The following is a 20,195-nucleotide window of genomic DNA, read 5'->3' as shown; positions in this document are numbered from 1 at the left end:
ATTCTAAAACTACATATATTTTTTTCTATATATAGGTATTTGAAAATATCAATTTATCTAACAATAATAATACTGATTTTGGTAAAACACTATGCGATCACAGAAGAGAATATGTACTTAACAATAACTTACTAATACAATAGAAATATACTCTATACTGATGACTCTGTTTGATGTATAACTAGAGTTATTTAATTTTCTAAAAAGCTATAATATATAAATACGTTTTTTTTTGTACAAACTAAAAGATTAATCTAACTTAATTCAGGCCATTCTTTAAAACTACATGACTAGAGAAGAAAAAACACCAACCCTCAATTATATATCACATCCCTTAAAAAACTCATTTCATTTTAATAAAAATATTTTTAAAATTGAAAAAAAACATTTTTTCTTAAGGGAATCTCAGCTTATTTGGATCCGGATACTCTGGATTCTCTATACATCCTTTGCCATATTTTAACTCCAGAAAATCCCTTATATTATTAGGACTAGGGACACTACGGCCTACAAAATCTATACTGGACATCGGATGGAGAAAACTGTCAGTGAATTCCATGTTTTTATGACTGGTAAACCAGGAATCTTTGGTCATGGTACCGTTTTTTGAGTAGAACGGAAATAAATTCACATTTATCCTGTTTGTTTTACTGTAAAAAACCTTAAAAATATTCCCTTCCGTACCTTTTTCCCACAGGAAACCTTTCTTATCCACAACAGGCTTACTTTGGGCCTTTTTCAGCCACTTACACCTATTCAAATCATCCCTAACAAACCCTATATCAACGTTATGATCCCATGGGAGCACATCCCCACTCCTCATAGCTCCAAGAAGACTCCCAGCTTCCAACCAATACCTTACACCAGCCTCATCCAATGCAGAAAACACATGCCGGGCAGTTTTCCTCAAATTTGACATACAGCAAGGCGGAGTCCATTTTTTTTCAAACAAATACGACGGCATAGAGTCCAGGACTATACCAAAACACCTGGGAGTTTCTTTGGAACATCCAAACCACTCCGTGACTCCTGTTTCACGAATAATTTGCTTTATTTTGAAGGTTTTGTACAGGGATTTCAATAGTTCTTGGTCGGATTGTTTTTTCTTGAACTGGCTGTGGTGGGTTCTTAGTACTGGCTTTCCTTCGTGCAGAGAATTTGCTTTTAATATTTTAACCTAGAAAATACAATTAGAATTGTAATAAAATCATATTAGAAACATACCTGAATGTTTTGGAATGAAGATTGAAGATATAAAGCATGTGGAAATGGTAAAAGTAATGGATTATACATATTTTTAAGTAAATTTTTCTCGAGCATAATCAAATGCTTGCCTACAACCTCATCACAGTTATTTTCTTTGGCCAAATTGTATCTTACTGTCCATTCTCTTTGGTTTATGTTCAATTTCAAGCATTTCAGGCCTTTTGAATGAGCACTGACTGGAAGAACAGCAATACTACCTGGATTTTTATCAATCTCACTGAGCATTACTTGTAAAGGATGCTGTGAAGTTATTCTACTAGAGTCTGGCACAAATAACACATATTTTGTTGTAATCTGTGACAAAATATCATCCTGATGTTTTAGGCCAGGACTTAAGTTATATAGCTGGATGTTAGTCAAGGAATTGTTTGTTATAGCCAAGTCCAGAGGAGGATACGGAACCTCGTTGTAAACAATCCATAACATTATGTTAGGAAACATATTAATGAAGCTCTGAGCTGTTAAAGTCACATCGTTCTCATACAGTTCAAATTCCCTCAGAATTATCGTTACAAGCTGGCTTATTTTAAGTTTAACGGGTTTGGTAGACGTCTTGGCGGAGAGTAGCTTCTTGTTTAAGTCATAGTCAGCTATTTTTATGTTTAAATAATACTTGTACCAGATAAAACACAAAACAATAACAAATAACATAACCCTCCAGAGTTTGTATCGCATTCTGTTAATGTAGTTTACTGAAAATATCAAACTTACATTGTAGAAATAGAATATATATTCGTGGAATACTTGAATTTACGCATTTTGTATATTATTTATGATTAATACAAAGTTTTGTGAATTTTAAATCAACATTTTGAAATGTCGTCCATTTGAACTACTTCTAGTATTTGACTTTTGAGAAAAATAATAATTTTTGTTTTAAAGTATATTAAATATTTACGTATAAAATTTACTTAAAAAACTCTGATTTTGTATTATTGTATGTATCTATTATACTGTATTAATTGTTCCTTATTTATTGATAATACTAAAAAATATAAAATTATTAAAAGTTAAAGATAATATATATGCAACCAAACATACATCGAAAAATTGCCCTTTAGAATTTTATCTAAATTCACAGTTATAGTAATAATTCCTTATTTTTCTGTTAGTTTAATCAAAAATATATCTTTTATTAATCCTCTAGTAGCATATACAATATTTTTAACGTGTCAATTACAAAAATAACTTGCAATTTCCTTAAAGTAGCTCAAATGAACCACTGTAAAGTACCGATATTTTGCGCGCGACGCTCTACCTTGCATCCCGCCTAATTTCAAGCGCAGGATCGCTATTTTCCAGCAAATATCGAATATCCCGAAGCACAACGCGCCGGGCACCGGTATAGCAATCTAGCTGATTGCTAGCGTATAGCTATAAAAATGGCTACAAGCGATAGCAAAGCTCCTCTACGCACAGTAAAGAAGGTGCAATTCGGTATTTTGAGCCCTGATGATATTGTAAGTAAAGATGCAGTGAAATACGGTTTATTTTGGCGTAATAACTGCATTTTTGAAATCTTCATCCCCATGAAATATCATCCCTTAACAATTTGATATTAAAAAATGTGCGTTTTACTTTGCTCGGATATAATAATGAAATATGCTCGTATCAATAAAAAGTAAAAATAAAAAAGTATTTGATGAATTAATATAATTCTTTAAAAATGATAATATTATTTTGCTTTTAACTAGAATACAATAATTCATTTTTTCTTTATAAAAATGGCTATAAAATTAAATAAACGTGTTTGAAAAATTATAGAAAATTGTGCAATATACAGGGTGGTTCACCACATACGACAGAGAGTATTGTAGCTAAACGATTAGATTTTTACAAATTGTAAGTTTTGGGTTCGTTAAAGGACTATTAGAGCTACAATTTAAATATAATTTTATAAGATATGGAGTGTCCCAAATAAGTAAAAAATATTATAGTTGTATTTTTTTAAATGGAATACCCTGTATATTATTCTATTTTTACATTCTACGATTGAAATAAAGGTAAATTTCATTAAGGTTTGTCATACTTAAAACGTACAGTTTTTGAAATATTTTCAATTTTGTGAAATTGCAGTAAAAAAATTAAGGCTTCATTTCTCCAAGGGTATCAAAGTTTTTAATTCTAAATAATATTTACTGAAGATTATATATTCATTAGATAATGTGTTGCAATAATAAAAATTATACTACCTTATACAGAGTGTCTAAAAATTTATATTAAATAATTACTAGCTTTAACCGGCAATAACTTGTTTAATTTAAATGGAACACCCTGTATATTTTATGTGTATCAGATGCACAATTTAATTGTCTATCAAATTGTATTATATCATTTTTACCTATCTCTTCAAATTTTCGTAGAAAATGCATTTTCTTATAATTTATACCTCATTTATCACGATACCCATGGAATATTGACATTTTAGATTTTTTTAAAGCAACTTATGGTCAAAATGAACAAGTGGTAAAAATAATAGTATTGCAAGCCCATTTTGAGTAGAAAAAGAAAACTATTTAAATCTTTCTAAAAGAGTATATCAATTATTAAATATATCACCAATATTTCCGCCCAAAGTTAATTACATACTTAATTGTTTTAATTAATAAATTATTCCAAGTAAATGTGAATTTGACTCAGAAATTAGTATAATAATAAGTTATGAAAATGAACGTCTCTGTTGTTATAAATAAGCATTCGTCAAAAAAATGAAATAAAATTTATAAGGTGTTACTTTTTACCACACTGTCCAATACACATACAAAATTCAGTGTTTAGTATTTAGAGCAATTATTATTAATCAACGTAAACAGTCAATTAATGCAGTTTGAATACTGGGATCATATTAATTGGTTCTCTTTAACAAAAAATATATTTAAACAGTTTCTTGTATTTTTTAATGAAATAAACGAACTATATCGACAATATTAGGATCTGTACTCTTTGAAAATTTGTTACATCGTTAAAAATAATTTAAAATGTCAATATTCCATGGGTATAGTGATAAATGAGGTCTAAATTATAAGAAAATGCATTTTCTACGAAAACTTGAAGAGATAGCTAAAAAGTTAATATAATACAATTTAATAGACGATTAAATTGTGCATCTGATTAAACAAGTTATTGCCGTTTAAAGCTAGTAATTATTTAATATAAATTTTTAGACACTCTGTATGAGGTAGTATTATTTTTATTATTGCAACACAATATCTGATCGATAAATAATCCTTCCAGTTTATGAAATCCATTTTCAAGTTGTGTCCCGTTTAAATCAACATAATACGATACGTATATATACAGGGTTGTCCCAAAAAAAAACTGATCCACTTTAACGTTATTTTCAGCGACGCATGTCAGTCACAGAGGGCGGCATACGCTTCCCCGAAACCATGGAAGCTGGCCGCCCCAAACTAGGCGGTCTTATGGACCCCCGACAGGGCGTCATAGACCGACATTCCCGCTGCCAAACATGCGCGGGCAACATGACCGAATGCCCCGGTCATTTCGGCCACATCGACCTGTCCAAACCGGTTTTCCATGTCGGTTTCATCACGAAAAACATCAAAATCCTCCGCTGTGTCTGTTTCTACTGCAGCAAACTCTTGGTCAATCCTACCAACCCGAAAATCAAGGAGATTATCATCAAAACTAAGGGTCAACCTAGACGAAGACTTGCTCACGTCTATGATCTGTGTAAAGGGAAGAATATTTGTGAAGGGGGGGATGAAATGGACGTTTCTAAAGACGGTGAAGAACAGATCAATAATAAGAAAGCTGGACATGGAGGTTGTGGAAGGTACCAACCAAATATCAGACGCACTGGACTGGATTTACGTGCTGAATGGAAGCATATCAATGAAGACTCGCAGGATAGAAAGATAGCACTTACAGCTGAAAGAGTTTGGGAGATCCTAAAACACATAACAGACGAGGAATGCTTCATTTTAGGTATGGACCCGAAATTTGCCAGACCAGACTGGATGATAGTCACAGTTCTACCCGTACCACCTCTTCCAGTACGACCAGCAGTAGTAATGTACGGTTCAGCGAGAAACCAAGACGACTTAACCCACAAGCTTGCAGACATCATCAAAGCCAACAACGAACTACAAAAAAACGAAGCTGCCGGAGCTGCAGCTCATATTATAACGGAAAATACAAAAATGCTTCAATTCCACGTCGCAACTTTAGTTGATAACGATATGCCTGGAATGCCTAGAGCTATGCAGAAATCCGGAAAACCTCTGAAAGCTATTAAAGCACGGCTTAAAGGTAAAGAAGGAAGAATCAGAGGAAATCTGATGGGTAAACGTGTAGATTTCTCTGCCAGAACCGTTATAACTCCAGATCCAAACCTCCGAATTGATCAGGTAGGAGTTCCAAGAAGCATAGCTCAAAACCTGACCTTTCCCGAAATTGTGACGCCGTTTAACTTTGAGAAAATGCTCGAGCTGGTTCAGCGAGGAAATTCACAGTACCCTGGAGCTAAATATATTATCAGAGATAATGGGGAGAGAATCGACTTGAGGTTTCATCCAAAATCTTCAGACCTACACCTCCAATGCGGTTACAAAGTTGAAAGACACATCAGAGACGGAGATTTGGTAATATTCAACCGACAACCCACTCTTCACAAGATGAGTATGATGGGGCACAGGGTTAAAGTCCTTCCTTGGTCAACTTTTCGCATGAATCTATCCTGTACTTCACCATACAACGCTGATTTCGATGGGGATGAAATGAACTTGCACGTTCCTCAAAGCATGGAAACCAGAGCTGAGATAGAGAACCTCCACATCACTCCACGCCAAATCATAACTCCCCAAGCCAACAAACCTGTGATGGGTATAGTACAGGACACTTTGACAGCTATCAGGAAGATGACCAAGAGAGATGTCTTCATTAACAACGAACAAATGATGAATCTACTCATGTTCCTTCCAATCTGGGATGGTAAAATGCCTAGACCTGCTATTTTGAAACCTAAACCTCTTTGGACAGGGAAACAAGTGTTTTCCTTGATCATTCCTGGAAACGTTAATATGATGAGGACGCATTCAACACATCCAGACGATGAAGATGAGGGTCCTTACAAGTGGATATCTCCAGGAGACACCAAAGTAATGGTAGAACATGGTGAGCTAATTATGGGAATTTTATGCAAGAAAACTCTAGGTACTTCAGCTGGGTCTTTACTGCATATTTGTATGCTTGAACTGGGTCACGAAGTATGCGGTAGATTCTATGGAAACATCCAGACTGTAGTAAATAACTGGTTGCTACTTGAAGGTCACAGTATCGGAATAGGTGACACCATCGCCGATCCCCAGACTTATTTAGAGATCCAGAAAGCAATCAAAAAGGCTAAAGAGGATGTTATTGAGGTTATCCAGAAAGCACACAACATGGAGCTTGAACCAACACCAGGCAATACACTGAGACAGACTTTCGAGAACCAAGTAAACAGAATTTTGAACGATGCCCGTGATAAAACTGGTGGTTCTGCAAAAAAGTCTCTTACTGAATACAACAATTTGAAAGCTATGGTGGTATCCGGTTCTAAAGGTTCAAACATTAATATTTCTCAAGTTATCGCCTGTGTAGGACAGCAGAACGTTGAGGGTAAACGTATTCCTTTTGGATTTAGAAAACGAACTTTACCCCATTTTATCAAAGATGATTATGGTCCAGAATCCAGAGGATTCGTAGAGAATTCATATCTAGCTGGATTGACACCTTCGGAGTTTTATTTCCACGCTATGGGAGGTAGAGAAGGTCTTATTGATACCGCAGTAAAAACCGCAGAAACTGGATACATCCAGCGTCGTCTGATCAAAGCTATGGAATCGGTAATGGTGAACTACGATGGTACTGTAAGGAACTCAGTAGGTCAGCTTATCCAGCTACGTTACGGCGAAGACGGGCTATGTGGTGAAATGGTTGAGTTCCAGTACTTACCAACGATCAAACTCAGCAACAAAACCTTCGAGAAGAAGTTCAGGTTTGATCCAAGCAACGAAAGATATCTCAGAAGAGTTTTTAACGAGGATGTCATAAAACAACTCATGGGATCAGGAGAAGTCATTTCTGAGCTTGAAAGGGAATGGGAACAGCTTCAAAAAGACCGTGAAGCTTTGAGACAAATTTTTCCTAGCGGGGATGCCAAGGTGGTACTTCCGTGCAACCTCCAGAGAATGATTTGGAACGTTCAGAAGATATTTCATATTAATAAAAGGGCACCAACAGACCTTTCACCGATCAGGGTATGAATTTAAGTTTTTAGAATACCTAGGTAAAATTTTTGTTTATTTTTTGGTGAATTTCAGGTGATTAGAGGTGTCAGGGACTTGTTAGCCAGGTGTATCATAGTGGCTGGAGAAGACAGACTATCAAAACAAGCCAATGAGAACGCTACTTTACTGTTCCAGTGTTTGGTCAGGTCAACCCTTTGTACTAAAGCTGTTTCTGAAGAATTCAGGCTCAGTACTGAGGCTTTTGAGTGGTTAATTGGTGAAATCGAGACTAGATTTCAACAAGCACAAGTTAACCCAGGTAAAATCTCTTTATTTGTGTATTTTTTTGTGTTTACTATATATTTTTTAAGGTGAGATGGTCGGAGCATTGGCAGCACAATCCTTGGGGGAACCAGCAACTCAGATGACCTTGAACACCTTCCATTTTGCTGGGGTGTCATCCAAAAACGTCACACTGGGTGTACCAAGGTTGAAAGAAATCATTAACATATCCAAGAAGCCTAAAGCTCCATCTCTGACTGTTTTTCTTACTGGTGCAGCTGCCAGGGATGCAGAAAAAGCCAAAGTAAGTTGTATGTCCAGAGAAATACGTATACATAGAGGAGATATTTGTTTCTCTATGTTTACTTATTTCTCTGATATGTTTTTATTCTTTATTTTTACAGAACGTGTTGTGTCGACTGGAGCATACTACACTAAGAAAAGTGACAGCGAATACTGCCATTTATTATGATCCGGATCCTCAAAATACTGTCATTCCAGAAGATCAGGAATTCGTGAATGTCTACTATGAAATGCCTGACTTTGATCCAACGAGGATTTCTCCGTGGTTGCTGAGAATTGAGCTTGACAGAAAACGTATGACTGATAAGAAGCTGACTATGGAACAAATTGCTGAGAAAATCAATGCTGGTTAGTCTTAGCTAGTATTTTCGTGGAGTACGTTAAAAATTTAAATTATTATTTTAGGATTTGGTGATGATTTGAATTGTATTTTCAACGACGACAATGCTGAAAAATTAGTCTTGAGAATCAGAATAATGAACAGTGATGACGGAAAATTCGGTGATGCAGGTGGGGATGAAGATGTCGACAAAATGGACGACGATATGTTCCTAAGATGCATCGAAGCCAACATGCTGAGCGACATGACTTTGCAAGGCATAGAAGCCATATCTAAGGTTAGTTATATCCTGTGATAACAAAAAAAATTCTCTAAATGAAATAATATAGGTCTACATGCATCTACCACAAAGCGATTCCAAAAAAAGAACCGTCATCACTGAAACAGGCGAGTTTAAATCCATTGCCGAGTGGTTGCTTGAAACTGACGGTACCAGCATGATGAAAGTACTGTCCGAAAGAGACGTAGATCCTGTCAGAACTTATTCCAACGACATCTGTGAAATATTTTCGGTAAAAATTCGAATTACCATGCCCTCTCATTATTTTAAACCAAATATTTTCATTAGGTACTTGGTATAGAAGCTGTCAGAAAGTCTGTAGAAAAAGAAATGAACGCGGTGTTGCAATTTTACGGCCTGTACGTCAACTATAGACATCTGGCCTTACTGTGTGACGTCATGACAGCAAAGGGCCATCTTATGGCCATAACACGTCACGGGATCAACAGACAAGACACTGGCGCCCTCATGAGGTGTTCTTTTGAAGAAACTGTCGATGTTTTGATGGATGCAGCATCGCATGCTGAAGTTGACCCAATGAGAGGTATTTTTTACATAAATTTGTAATGATTTTTAATGGGTACCTATTTGTTTTATTTAAGGTGTTTCGGAAAATATAATCTTGGGACAGTTACCAAAAATGGGAACTGGTTGTTTTGATCTACTACTAGATGCAGAAAAATGTAAACTAGGTATTCCGATACCTCAGGCTCATGGAGGTGATATTATGTCGTCCGGAATGTTTTTTGGAGCTGCCGCAACACCCAGTATGAGTCCAAGCGGTGCTATGACTCCTTGGACTCAAGGGAGTACACCGTATGTTGGGAGTGCCTGGTCTCCACACAGTAAGAAGTTTTATTTATACATCAAAACTATTTTTATTTAATAAAATACATATTTTCTAGACTTATTAGGAAGTGGAATGACACCCGGAGGTCCTGCTTTTTCACCTTCAGCTTCATCTGACGTTTCTGGGATGTCTCCAGCTTCAGGAATGTCCCCGGGATACGGAGCATGGTCTCCGACACCTCAAAGTCCGGCAATGTCACCTTATATGGCTTCCCCAGCATCTATGCACGGTACATCTCCGTCGTATAGTCCATCAAGTCCAGCCTTTCAACCGGCATCTCCCTCAATGACTCCCGTGTCTCCAGGGTACTCTCCGAATTCTCCAGGTTATTCTCCGACAAGTCCAAATTATAGTCCGACTAGCCCCAGTTATTCACCGACAAGCCCCAGGTATTCCCCGACGTCGCCTTCCTATAGTCCTACGTCTCCTAGTTATTCGCCTACGTCACCGAGTTACAGTCCGACTTCTCCGAGTTATTCACCGACTTCGCCGAGTTATAGTCCGACGTCTCCGAGTTATTCTCCTACTTCTCCGAGTTATTCACCAACGTCACCGAGTTACAGTCCGACTTCACCAAGTTATTCTCCGACTTCTCCAAGTTATTCACCTACTTCTCCGAGTTATAGTCCGACATCACCGGGGTATTCCCCTACTTCTCCGAGTTATTCACCGACATCGCCGAGTTACAGTCCGACATCACCGAGTTATTCTCCGACTTCTCCAAGTTATTCGCCTTCTTCTCCGAGATATACGCCAGCTTCGCCAAGTTATTCGCCTACTTCTCCCAGTTATTCACCATCGTCACCACAGTATTCCCCAGCGTCACCGAGTTATTCACCCTCGTCACCTAAATATTCACCAACATCTCCAAGTTATTCACCCACTTCACCCTCGTTCGTTGGTGGAAGTCCGCAGTATTCTCCTACGTCTCCCAGTTATTCACCAACTTCACCAAGTTATTCACCAACTAGTCCCCAGCATACTCCAGGTAGTTCGAGGTATTCACCTACTTCTCCCCAGTATTCACCTCACAGCACTAAGTATTCACCAACGTCACCTACTTATACTCCAACAAGTCCGAGTTATTCACCAGCATCACCTACTTATTCGCCGCAGCCTCCTAGATATTCACCATCGTCACCGAGTTATTCACCTGGCCAGGATGAATAAATTTTTGAGTAAAATCTGTCCAATGAGTCAGGAAAGATTTTGACAGATGGCATAAAAAAAATGACACAATATTCCATTTACCTGTGAGTTAAATGACAGATATCTGTCATTTTAATTCCTCCCTCCTTGGACAGTCTACATTAGTAGAATAGTAATAAGTATTTTATATATATCGTATAATAAAATAAAAACGATGTCATAATATGCATAGAAATGGAATTTCAGTTCCTTTTTAATATTCAGCTGTTACTATCGAGAATTTCAGCTAGAGATATGGTAAAGGTGGAACTATATAAAATGTTACTTCGACGCCTACTATGACGCTATTTTTATTTGATCATACCGTTTATAGATTCATTCCTTCTCGATGTGTCAGTATTATAAATACTGAATATTTATATAAAGTAATAATTGGTAGAATTAAACTAAGATTTAAATAACCTATAGCTTCAATATAGGACCGTATGATCGAAAAAAAACGGCGTCAGAGATGGCCGAGGAATGCCAATCGATGATAATTTTGACAAGGTCAATCTGTATATACGTTATTTACAGTAATTTTTACGCAATATAAAAATAAATTACAACCTTTTTAAGGCTCACTGGTATTAAGCGCCGTTAAGATATAACAGGACAAGTAAATTACTTCTATAGGGCTTGAACTCGCCAAAATTATTATCGTTTTTAATTCCTCAGCCGTCTTTGACGCCCTTTTTTTCGATTGTATGGTTTTAGAATATATAAAAACAAATATATTCTAAAAAGAGCACAATTTTTGAGCATATTACATTTGATGTAATAATAATTTATATATCTCTCTGTAATAATGTTTTATTTATTATATTAGCTGTTATTCTATTTTTATTATAAATTATTTTTTGTAAAGTCTGAAAATGGAAAGGTTAAGACTGACGGTTCGTTTGAACTACTTCGACTGATAGATGTTTGTGTATCGTGAAAAAAGCTCAGATTTTGCATATAAATATTTTTATTAGATAGTTAAGCAACAATATATTTTATATATTTTTATATATTTGTTAAAAATTATTTATTTATATTAAGAGTTTTATTTATAGTATATTTACCTGTTTTTAACTTGTTTCCAATGTTACAATACTTTTTAAATAAATACACAGTTTTAAAGTACTTAAAAGTATTTTTATTTAAATAAACTTCTACAAACATTAGAAGAAAATAAATCTAGGTATATCTTCTGTACTCTTATAAGGGAAATATATTAAATTGAACAAACATTTTTTAACATTAATTGAACCATATTCTTACAGAAAAAAAAACGAAGACATTTAATGAATTTGAGACTAAAAAAATTACATTATATCATATCCAGTAAGGTCCATTGTTAATACTTGACTTATTAGACAGTCGCCAGGCTGTAACAAAAAAAAATAAGTATGTACAGGGCGTTCATGGGTATTTTAGCCAATAGTTATCTCCGTAAATATTTAAGAAGGTAAGTTTTGTTCATGTAAATAATAACTGTTTATATATTTATAATTAGTTTATTTTTGTTTCCTAAAATCGCATCTGTGCCGGTCAAGCATAATCACGTCACTAAAAGTTTATTTGGTATGAACTGTATATGTACAGGGTGTTAATATTTTAGTCAATATTTATTTTAGACAAAAGTTTAAGGTATGAATAAAGTCTTTGAATTTTCGAAATAATAAAAAACTGTCAAAACCGCCACGTTTTGTTAAAAAGGTACAATAAAAGTTGATGAAAAAAATGTAACATTGAATATCTTTTATTATATCTGACTCACCTGAGGACATATTCCAATCAAAGCATCGGCATGTGAGTAAAACTCCTCCTTCAGCGATATAACAATAATCTGCAAAGACTCGGTTTTCTCGCAAATAAACTTGGCAACTTTGCCGATGTTTGTGTTATCCAGAGCAGCGTCCACCTCATCCAGAACGAAGAACGGAGCTGGCTGGTAGCTGTGGATGGCGAAAAGCAGCGCCAGGGCAGCTACAGTCTTTTCACCACCGGATAGGTTAGACATGGGCTGGAATCTTTTACCTGGAGCTACGCAGTTGTAGTTTATACCGTCCAAGTAGGGTTCTTCGGGGTTTTCAGCACCTAGAGTCAGGTTTGAATGAGACTAATTGATTTTATGCATAGTTTATAAATCTGGAGTGACATTATGTCGGGACATGAAATTATAGTGACACTATTGGGACTCTTAGGTAACTTACATACACACATACGGCGCCCCCTACAAATAAGAGTCATATTGACATCAAAATCAAATTTCTCATGTCAAAAAACTCCACAGACACCAATTTTCATCTAATTATTGACGTTACTTCAGAAATTATTTGGAAAAAATCGAAATAAAGATGAAACTTCTACACCCTGTATCTCCGAAACTAGGCATTTTAGGACATACATTTATACAAACTTTTTTACTTATTTTTATCTGCAGAATATGCTGCCAAAGTTTCCGGAATACAGTTCGGACCGCCCTGTATATAGAGAAACTATTGCTACACTTGTTGAATTTAACACTTTACGTCAGTTTAATAATATATTTTCGTACTTTTGTGCTAGAGGCGTAAAAATGACTTTTTTATATTGTCATTCACTGTCATTTATTTAATATCTAGTTTCAATAAAATTTTAATAGAACATAGATTCATCACAGAATCACACATAAATTCATTACAATCCTTTTTTCCAAATAAAATTAAAGTCCCAAAACTTAGAGCATGTAATCGACTAGATACGACTTTAAAACGAAACACGTGACGTCATCTCAGGGCAAATATATCTATTTTATACGTTTTACTGTCATTATTTTACAAAGAACTTGCAACATATCACTCAAATAACGTCAAAAATCCACCATTTCCTGAAATACTTACCAAGAAAAGCTTGAGCCGACTGATTTTGAGCCAAAGACTTGTAAATGGCGTCAATCTCATTTACCACATGATCAAAACACGCAGTAAACTTCTCGTATCTGGTTAATTTGACCTTTTCAAAGGCCGCCTTGGCTTTTCTGTTCTGTTTCCTCAAATTTTCGAACTCTTCGTTGGTCGACTGCAGTTTGCCTTGAGCCAATTCTAGTTTTTCCAAGGCTTTCATGTTGGGAGCCTGAATTTTGGTTAGGGTGTCTTGTAACGATTGGATGGCCTTGAGAAGCTTGTCCTCGCGTTTTTTTATTTCCTCCTTGGTCTCCAGGCATTTGTAGTCGTCGGAGAGTAGGCTGTAATCCAGCTGAATCCTGTAAATCCCCCCAAAATGTCCAATAAAATACTGATTTTCAGATTGGGTAAATTGTAAATTAAATAGCATAAAAATATCCATGTTTGGGTTACTGGATTAACTAAAAACTGGGATAATAATCTTTTTTATTTTAATTTTATAATTACCAAAAATAAAAAATGTTAGGACTATTGGATTACATGTAATTCATGTACATAAGCAAGTAATAAATGCTTGCAATCCTCATGGATTACATAAACACTGAAACAATTATCTACTTTATTTTTATTCTATAAATAGCAAGACTAAAAGGTGTTTTGTAACCACTTTTGACAACTGGATTACATGTAATCCATAAATTAATAATACTAATAAACTTCTACAAACAATAGCCACAAAACACATAACTCCAGTAATCCATGCATGTAATCCGGTAATCCATACATGGATTACTGGATTACATGTGGATTACACAAAAAACTGAAATAAATATTGTGCTCTATTTAAATTTAATAAGAATTATTATTTTTGAAAGATGTACAAAAAAATAAATATTTTTTAATACTGATAAAAAATTTTAGCTAGTTTTTATTTATTATAAGTACCTTGCTTCCTTTTCGTACTGTTGTATGGTACTATTTGTATCGCTTGATGAAGACTGAGATGAAGGATCAGCTGCAACGATATCCTCAATATTTCCCACCAACATGGGTATAGCAATATCGTCCATCTAAAAATACCAAAAAATTATATAAAATAACTCCAAAATTACAAAAAAAAAGAAAATTCTTACTTTGCATTGCATTAAAATGTTGTGCCTGTCACCTTTCAAGCTCTCGATTTTAGATTCTATGGATACAATGCCTTTTTGGATGGCTTGAGCTTCCTTGGCTACAGCAGTCACACCTTTTCTGGCTTTGGCTATTTTGGGAAAAATATATTTGTTCATATACAGGTTGATGTACAAGAAAAAAAGCAAAAACACCAAATTTTAAGAATACCATTGTCAATTTGTGCTATACATCTAAAAAATGACAGAAAATACAATTATCTATGAATAAAAATGACAGAAAACACACTGTCACTGTTCAGTATCCTCTTGTTAGGCCAATCTATACTTAGTTATTACAGTATTTAACAGTATCCCCATTAAAGTTGGTCTCTAGTTGTTTGATGATCTGAGATTTCGAATTAGTTCAAATGTACCGTAATGCAAACTTACCTCAGACAAATAAATGTTAATTTTAAGGGTAAAAAAAAGAAACTTACTGACTTCTTCCTCCATTTTTTCAACTTCTTTCTTTTTAGCCGCCTTGCGCTCCTGTAACTCATCCAAATTTTCCCTCTCTTTCTGGATATCTTCGTGCTGCTTCTTCTCCTGCTTTTTTGCCGTTTCCAGCTTTTCTTCCTCGTCATTCACGGTTCTTTCCCACCGACTGACGTTGCTCTGCGTGTCTCTGCTCTTCTCAAAGTCCAAATTGCTAAAAATTCGATTTATTTGCTTCTGGAACTCCAGACGTTTCTGTTTTCGCTCTTCCTGAGCGCGCAGCTCGCGATCCTCATACTGTCTGATATTTTTGACACCTTGAAAAAAGAAATTTTCATACACGTAATCCAGAAAATTTGTGTATGAAACTCGGTAATCAATGTACGGATTATTAGATTACTTACATATATAGATCATGTAAATCGGTAATCCACATATGTAATCCGTTTCGTTGTACGGATTACTGGATTACATACATGGATTACACTGCAGAACAAGATAAAAATCATACCGATTTCCCTGCAGAAGTCCGAAAAAACGTCGTCCTCTACGGTATTCATCCTCAGTTTGATTTCTTCGATTTGCTGTTCTCTCGTTTGCATACTTTTCTCAATCGCCTGAATTTCAGGGCCGTATCGTTTCATTTCTTCATCCAGGGAGGCTATTTCCTTCTCAACGGCCTTTATTTGTTTTTTCTAGAACACCGAAAAAGACGAAAATAAGCGTAAAAATCAACTTAATAAAGTTTTAAGACTTACAGTGCTTTCCATATCGCCTTTGGCGTATCTTAATCGGGTTTCCAGGCCTCTGATTTGAGAGTCTACGGTGTTCATCTCAGATTCTTGACGTGATTTCTTCATCGCTTCCCTTAATTCATTAGTTAGTTTTTCCTGAAAAAAATTATTAGTCAAAAAAAGCCTAGGAAACGAAAATTATTACATACTTTCTGTGCTTTCAGTTGAGACACGTGTTTTTCGTCCCATCTTTTGGCCTTCCTTGCCAAATCCAAACTACCTCCTGATATGATGCCGGATTTTTGATAGTAGGTACCGTCAAGGGCTACAGCCTAGGATATTACAGAAAAAAATAAGAGTAGTACAAATAAAATCATTGATAATAGTTTTCAAAGACCATAACACCTCTAGACGCTTCTCTGACTCAGATTTATGAAGTTAACATCATAATTAACGTATAAGCTTAACTACTTTAAGGATTATTAACAGTAGTTCAAAAAAATCCATTTATTTAAGACTATTACACCTCTAGTCACCTCTTTAACGCAGATTTATAAAGCTAGCATCACTATTTTAAATTAATTTAAAGTAAAAATATACTTACATCATATCTTCCTCCTAACTCATAGGCAACCTTGCTGGCATCTTCAGGGGATTCACACACCAAGGCGTTGTTAGTAGCGAACATGACAGCATTGGCTATGTCAGAAGGTTCAAATTGTAACACGTCATATATCAGTTTTACACCCTAAATCACATTTTTTAGTATAGTTTTGAAACAAAAATCAAAATTTATACAATTATACCTTTGGATCAGTAATATTACGCAGTCTTTCTTTGACAGGTTTTGTTTGTAGATATGTCAAAGGAAGAAACGTTTCTGGGTCTAACATCTGTTCTTTTAGGTATTTAATACACTGTCTCCCGGTGTGTTCAGTATCGACAACTATGGCTTCCATGTATTTACCCAATACTTTGGTAATGGCAACATTGTATCTTTTGTGGATTGGTTGACACATGTTTATCATACGATCATACTATGAGAAACGAAAAAAAAAAGGAATTAATAATGCAAGAATGGATGAATTCCATATTATTCTTGGATTACCTAATAAGATTGGATAACAATGTAATTTTAACAAGAAAATGTTTTTTAGTAATCACCTGTTTTTGACTAATGGATTACGTGTAATCCAAAAATAAATTAATATAAAGCAAAATTGGAAACATATAAATCAATAATCAATGTATGTAATCCAGTAATCCGTGTAATCCAGGTTAGGATTATTGGATTACATAAAAAACTAACATAAAAATTGACCTATAATTTACTTTAATCCATAACTTACCACTCCGCTATAATTTGACTTGAACCTCTCCACAATCTCCTGTTTCTTCCTTCTTCTTGTATCTTCGTGTTTGTCCGTCCTGGCATCGCCCAGCTGCTCCATAACGTCTTCCATCTGCTTCTGGATTTCGTGCACCAAATTTTTAGAAGATCCCACATCGGATTGCAGATCTTTCAGCATTTGTTTCTGATCATGCAAAGCTTGTTCACTCGACCTAATAAAAATGTACCGGATTACATGTCATTCAAAAATAAATTAATGAAAAATGATTGAATTTGAAACATACAGCTCAGTAATCCATGTATGAATTTCTGGATTACACACATGGATTACGTAAGAAACTGAAATAAATAATGCTATTTATTATCTGGAAACACAAACCAGTGATTATAAATACATATATAGTTTTGTAATCCATGCATGTAATCCGTGTAATCCATGTTAATGAATGTATGGATTATATAAAAACAATTAAAAAAAAAACAATTATATAAAAACAAGAACTCACTGAATATGGTCTGCCAACTTGGCTATTCTCTTTTCCATCTCTTCTTTTTCGTGGCACTTCTGTAAATGTTTGTTTTCCGCATCCGTTCTGAGTCTGGATACGTTATCCAGACGATCCTGATCGGCTTTCTGTTCCCTATTTACCGAGTCGAGTTCCTGCATGTATCTGGCTGATCTTTTAGCAGCTTCTTCTTTTAATCTGTGGTATTCTCTGACTTGTTCATCTTCCAAGTGCACATCCCTACCCTAAATAATAATAATTTTAAATATTTCACAGGAAATTAAAAAGGAGAATACATAATTTAGATTTTTTTTACCTGACTCTGTGATTCCCCAGCAATTTGGTCTTCATACTCAGCTTTAGCCTTTTCTACATCAGCCAGTTCTTTTTCTAGCTTTCTGATATCGTTCATGTGAGCTTCATGAGCGTTTTTAGCTTGTTCCAAAGTTTTATGAGCACTTTGTACCTTAAAAAAACCAAATTTAATATCCAAAACACGTTTTTGAAATTAATACCTTTTTATCCATATGAGTAACTCTTTCTTTGGTTTTAATAAACATTGGCTGTTTTTTTGACAATTCCACATCGACTTCGCGAATTTCTTGTTCAATTTTAGCAAGTTCTCTATAAAAATTGAAATAAAGGGAAAAAAATGTAATCCAAAAATAAATTAATAAAAAAATACTAAAATTACTATAGAAATAATTATACAGTAATCCATGTATGTAATCCAGTAACCCATGTAATCCAGGTATGGATTACTGGATTACTGAAAAAACTGAAATGAATAATACATGTCATCAAGGTTTGGATTACTGAATTACATACATGGATTTACACTGTAAAAAAATTGAAAAAAACATACCTGTTTAATTTTCCTTGTTCTTTCTTTTTTTCCTTCAAAAAATCTTCGTGTTTTCCTTTTTCTTTCTCAACTTTCTCCAGTTCTTTCTGTTTGGACTTCAGTTCCTGTTCTTTGTTCTTCATCGCTCTTTCATTATGAAATGCCCTGAATAGTTGATGTTCAACTAATTTATCATTCTAAAAAATTGGTAAATAAATTAAAAAACCTTAAAAAAATGTATAATAATTACCAGGTCATCTTTAAGTCGAGCATACTTGTCTGCTTCTTCTTTTTCCATCCTAGCTTCCTTTCTTTCAGCATTAATACCTTTTTTCTTTTGTAAAGCAAAGTTTATTTCTTCTTGCGCTTTTTGCATTTGTTGCTTTAGTTTGTCATATTCGTCTTTCAATGCTCCAGATCTAAAAAATGTCAAAAATATCATAACTTTGCCAAAATTAAGGAATTTTTAACACATACCCACTGATTTCTTCAAACAATGCTGTCATTTCTTTAGGATTCTTCATAGCAATTGATTCCACAGCTCCTTGGAACACCAAAAAGTTCTTTGCCTTGACATTAATCTTCAATCTCTCTAATTCACCCAAATAATCATTCAGAGTTACAATCTAAAAGTTTTTTTAGTATAAAATTGAATTTAAATTAAAAAAATATGTTTAAAATATTGTACCTACAAAATATGTAGCATTTTTTCAAAAGTAGGACTTTTATTTATGTACTAGCTTAACCAATACCACACTGCTTTCATGGTATTGTTCTGTGAAGCACAATATATAAAAAATAATAAAATTTTCATACTTACACTGCCATTTATTTTGTACTCAGATGATGATCCTTGTACAGATCGTTGAAATGATATTTCTTTATCTGGTTCGTCCAAACTAAAGACAGCAGTTACAGAAGCACTAAAAGTACAAAAAATTAACCTGAAAAAGTACTTATTATGATGTTTGTACCTTCTGGATACCGGTTTACTAATAGCAGCTCCATGAATTAAATCGCTTAACCTCTTGACTCTCAAACTTTGCGTTTTTTCGCCCATAACGAAACTGATAGCATCCATGAAATTTGATTTCCCTAATTACCAAAGAACAAACAGTTTATTTGTTATTCTGTACAGCTTTTATAGTCAAACAGATATTAGTTATGGACTAAAAACTATATACCTGAGCCATTGGGTCCAATTACTGCGTTAAAAGGCTTGAGGGGTCCTATAATTCGACGTCCTTTATATGACTTGAAGTTTTCCACTTCGATATGCTTTAATCTTGGAGACATTTTCAATTAAATGTTGTTTTAATTGAAAATTTTACCATTCAAAAATCGGCCGCTTTGTAAACACTAGAAAACAATATGGCGTGATTGAACAAATGTCAATGCTCTACTCTAAATGAACTACTAAAAATTACCATTTTGAAAAATCTTAAAAAACGCTTATAAAAATTATAAAAACAAAATATAAATTATTAAAAAAACATTAAAATGTTCATAGACAATAACCAGTTGTAGTTATAGGTAAT

At 34.6% G+C, this 20,195-nt stretch overlaps 3 protein-coding genes across 3 annotated transcripts; 1 reads left to right on the top strand and 2 right to left on the bottom strand.

Annotated features, from left to right (window-relative positions):
* Positions 1 to 4: 4 nt before the first annotated feature.
* LOC115885417 (fukutin-related protein) lies at positions 5 to 2,102 on the bottom strand. Its single transcript, XM_030904329.1, has 3 exons — positions 2,011 to 2,102; positions 1,225 to 1,958; positions 5 to 1,177 (listed from the first exon to the last, which is right to left on the bottom strand). Exons 2-3 carry the CDS (start codon positions 1,939 to 1,941, stop codon positions 395 to 397), a joined length of 1,500 nt encoding a protein of 499 aa, XP_030760189.1. The 5' UTR covers positions 1,942 to 1,958; positions 2,011 to 2,102; the 3' UTR covers positions 5 to 394.
* A 497-nt stretch (positions 2,103 to 2,599) lies between these two features.
* Positions 2,600 to 11,716, top strand: LOC115885415 (DNA-directed RNA polymerase II subunit RPB1-like). The gene is made up of 10 exons (XM_030904326.1): positions 2,600 to 2,726; positions 4,611 to 7,529; positions 7,593 to 7,818; positions 7,871 to 8,085; positions 8,186 to 8,432; positions 8,490 to 8,701; positions 8,754 to 8,936; positions 8,993 to 9,248; positions 9,307 to 9,549; positions 9,610 to 11,716. Exons 1-10 carry the CDS (start codon positions 2,649 to 2,651, stop codon positions 10,722 to 10,724), a joined length of 5,694 nt encoding a protein of 1,897 aa, XP_030760186.1. The 5' UTR covers positions 2,600 to 2,648; the 3' UTR covers positions 10,725 to 11,716.
* Positions 11,717 to 11,860: 144 nt separating this feature from the next.
* On the bottom strand, positions 11,861 to 20,040 carry LOC115885335 (structural maintenance of chromosomes protein 1A). Its single transcript, XM_030904214.1, has 21 exons — positions 19,842 to 20,040; positions 19,632 to 19,752; positions 19,478 to 19,580; positions 19,135 to 19,283; positions 18,908 to 19,076; positions 18,679 to 18,854; positions 18,329 to 18,437; positions 18,130 to 18,279; positions 17,814 to 18,058; positions 17,306 to 17,519; positions 16,763 to 16,993; positions 16,561 to 16,704; positions 16,166 to 16,288; positions 15,981 to 16,112; positions 15,734 to 15,917; positions 15,225 to 15,539; positions 14,749 to 14,876; positions 14,561 to 14,685; positions 13,613 to 13,974; positions 12,508 to 12,827; positions 11,861 to 12,115 (listed from the first exon to the last, which is right to left on the bottom strand). Exons 1-21 carry the CDS (start codon positions 19,951 to 19,953, stop codon positions 12,053 to 12,055), a joined length of 3,675 nt encoding a protein of 1,224 aa, XP_030760074.1. The 5' UTR covers positions 19,954 to 20,040; the 3' UTR covers positions 11,861 to 12,052.
* Between the last annotated feature and the right edge of the window lie 155 nt (positions 20,041 to 20,195).

This window comes from Sitophilus oryzae, unplaced genomic scaffold (assembly GCF_002938485.1).
Source record: "Sitophilus oryzae breed Bouriz unplaced genomic scaffold, Soryzae_2.0 scaffold_381_pilon_pilon, whole genome shotgun sequence".
In the NCBI taxonomy this organism is placed as follows: domain Eukaryota; kingdom Metazoa; phylum Arthropoda; class Insecta; order Coleoptera; family Curculionidae; genus Sitophilus; species Sitophilus oryzae.
This window is presented reverse-complemented; position numbering and strand designations above follow the sequence as displayed.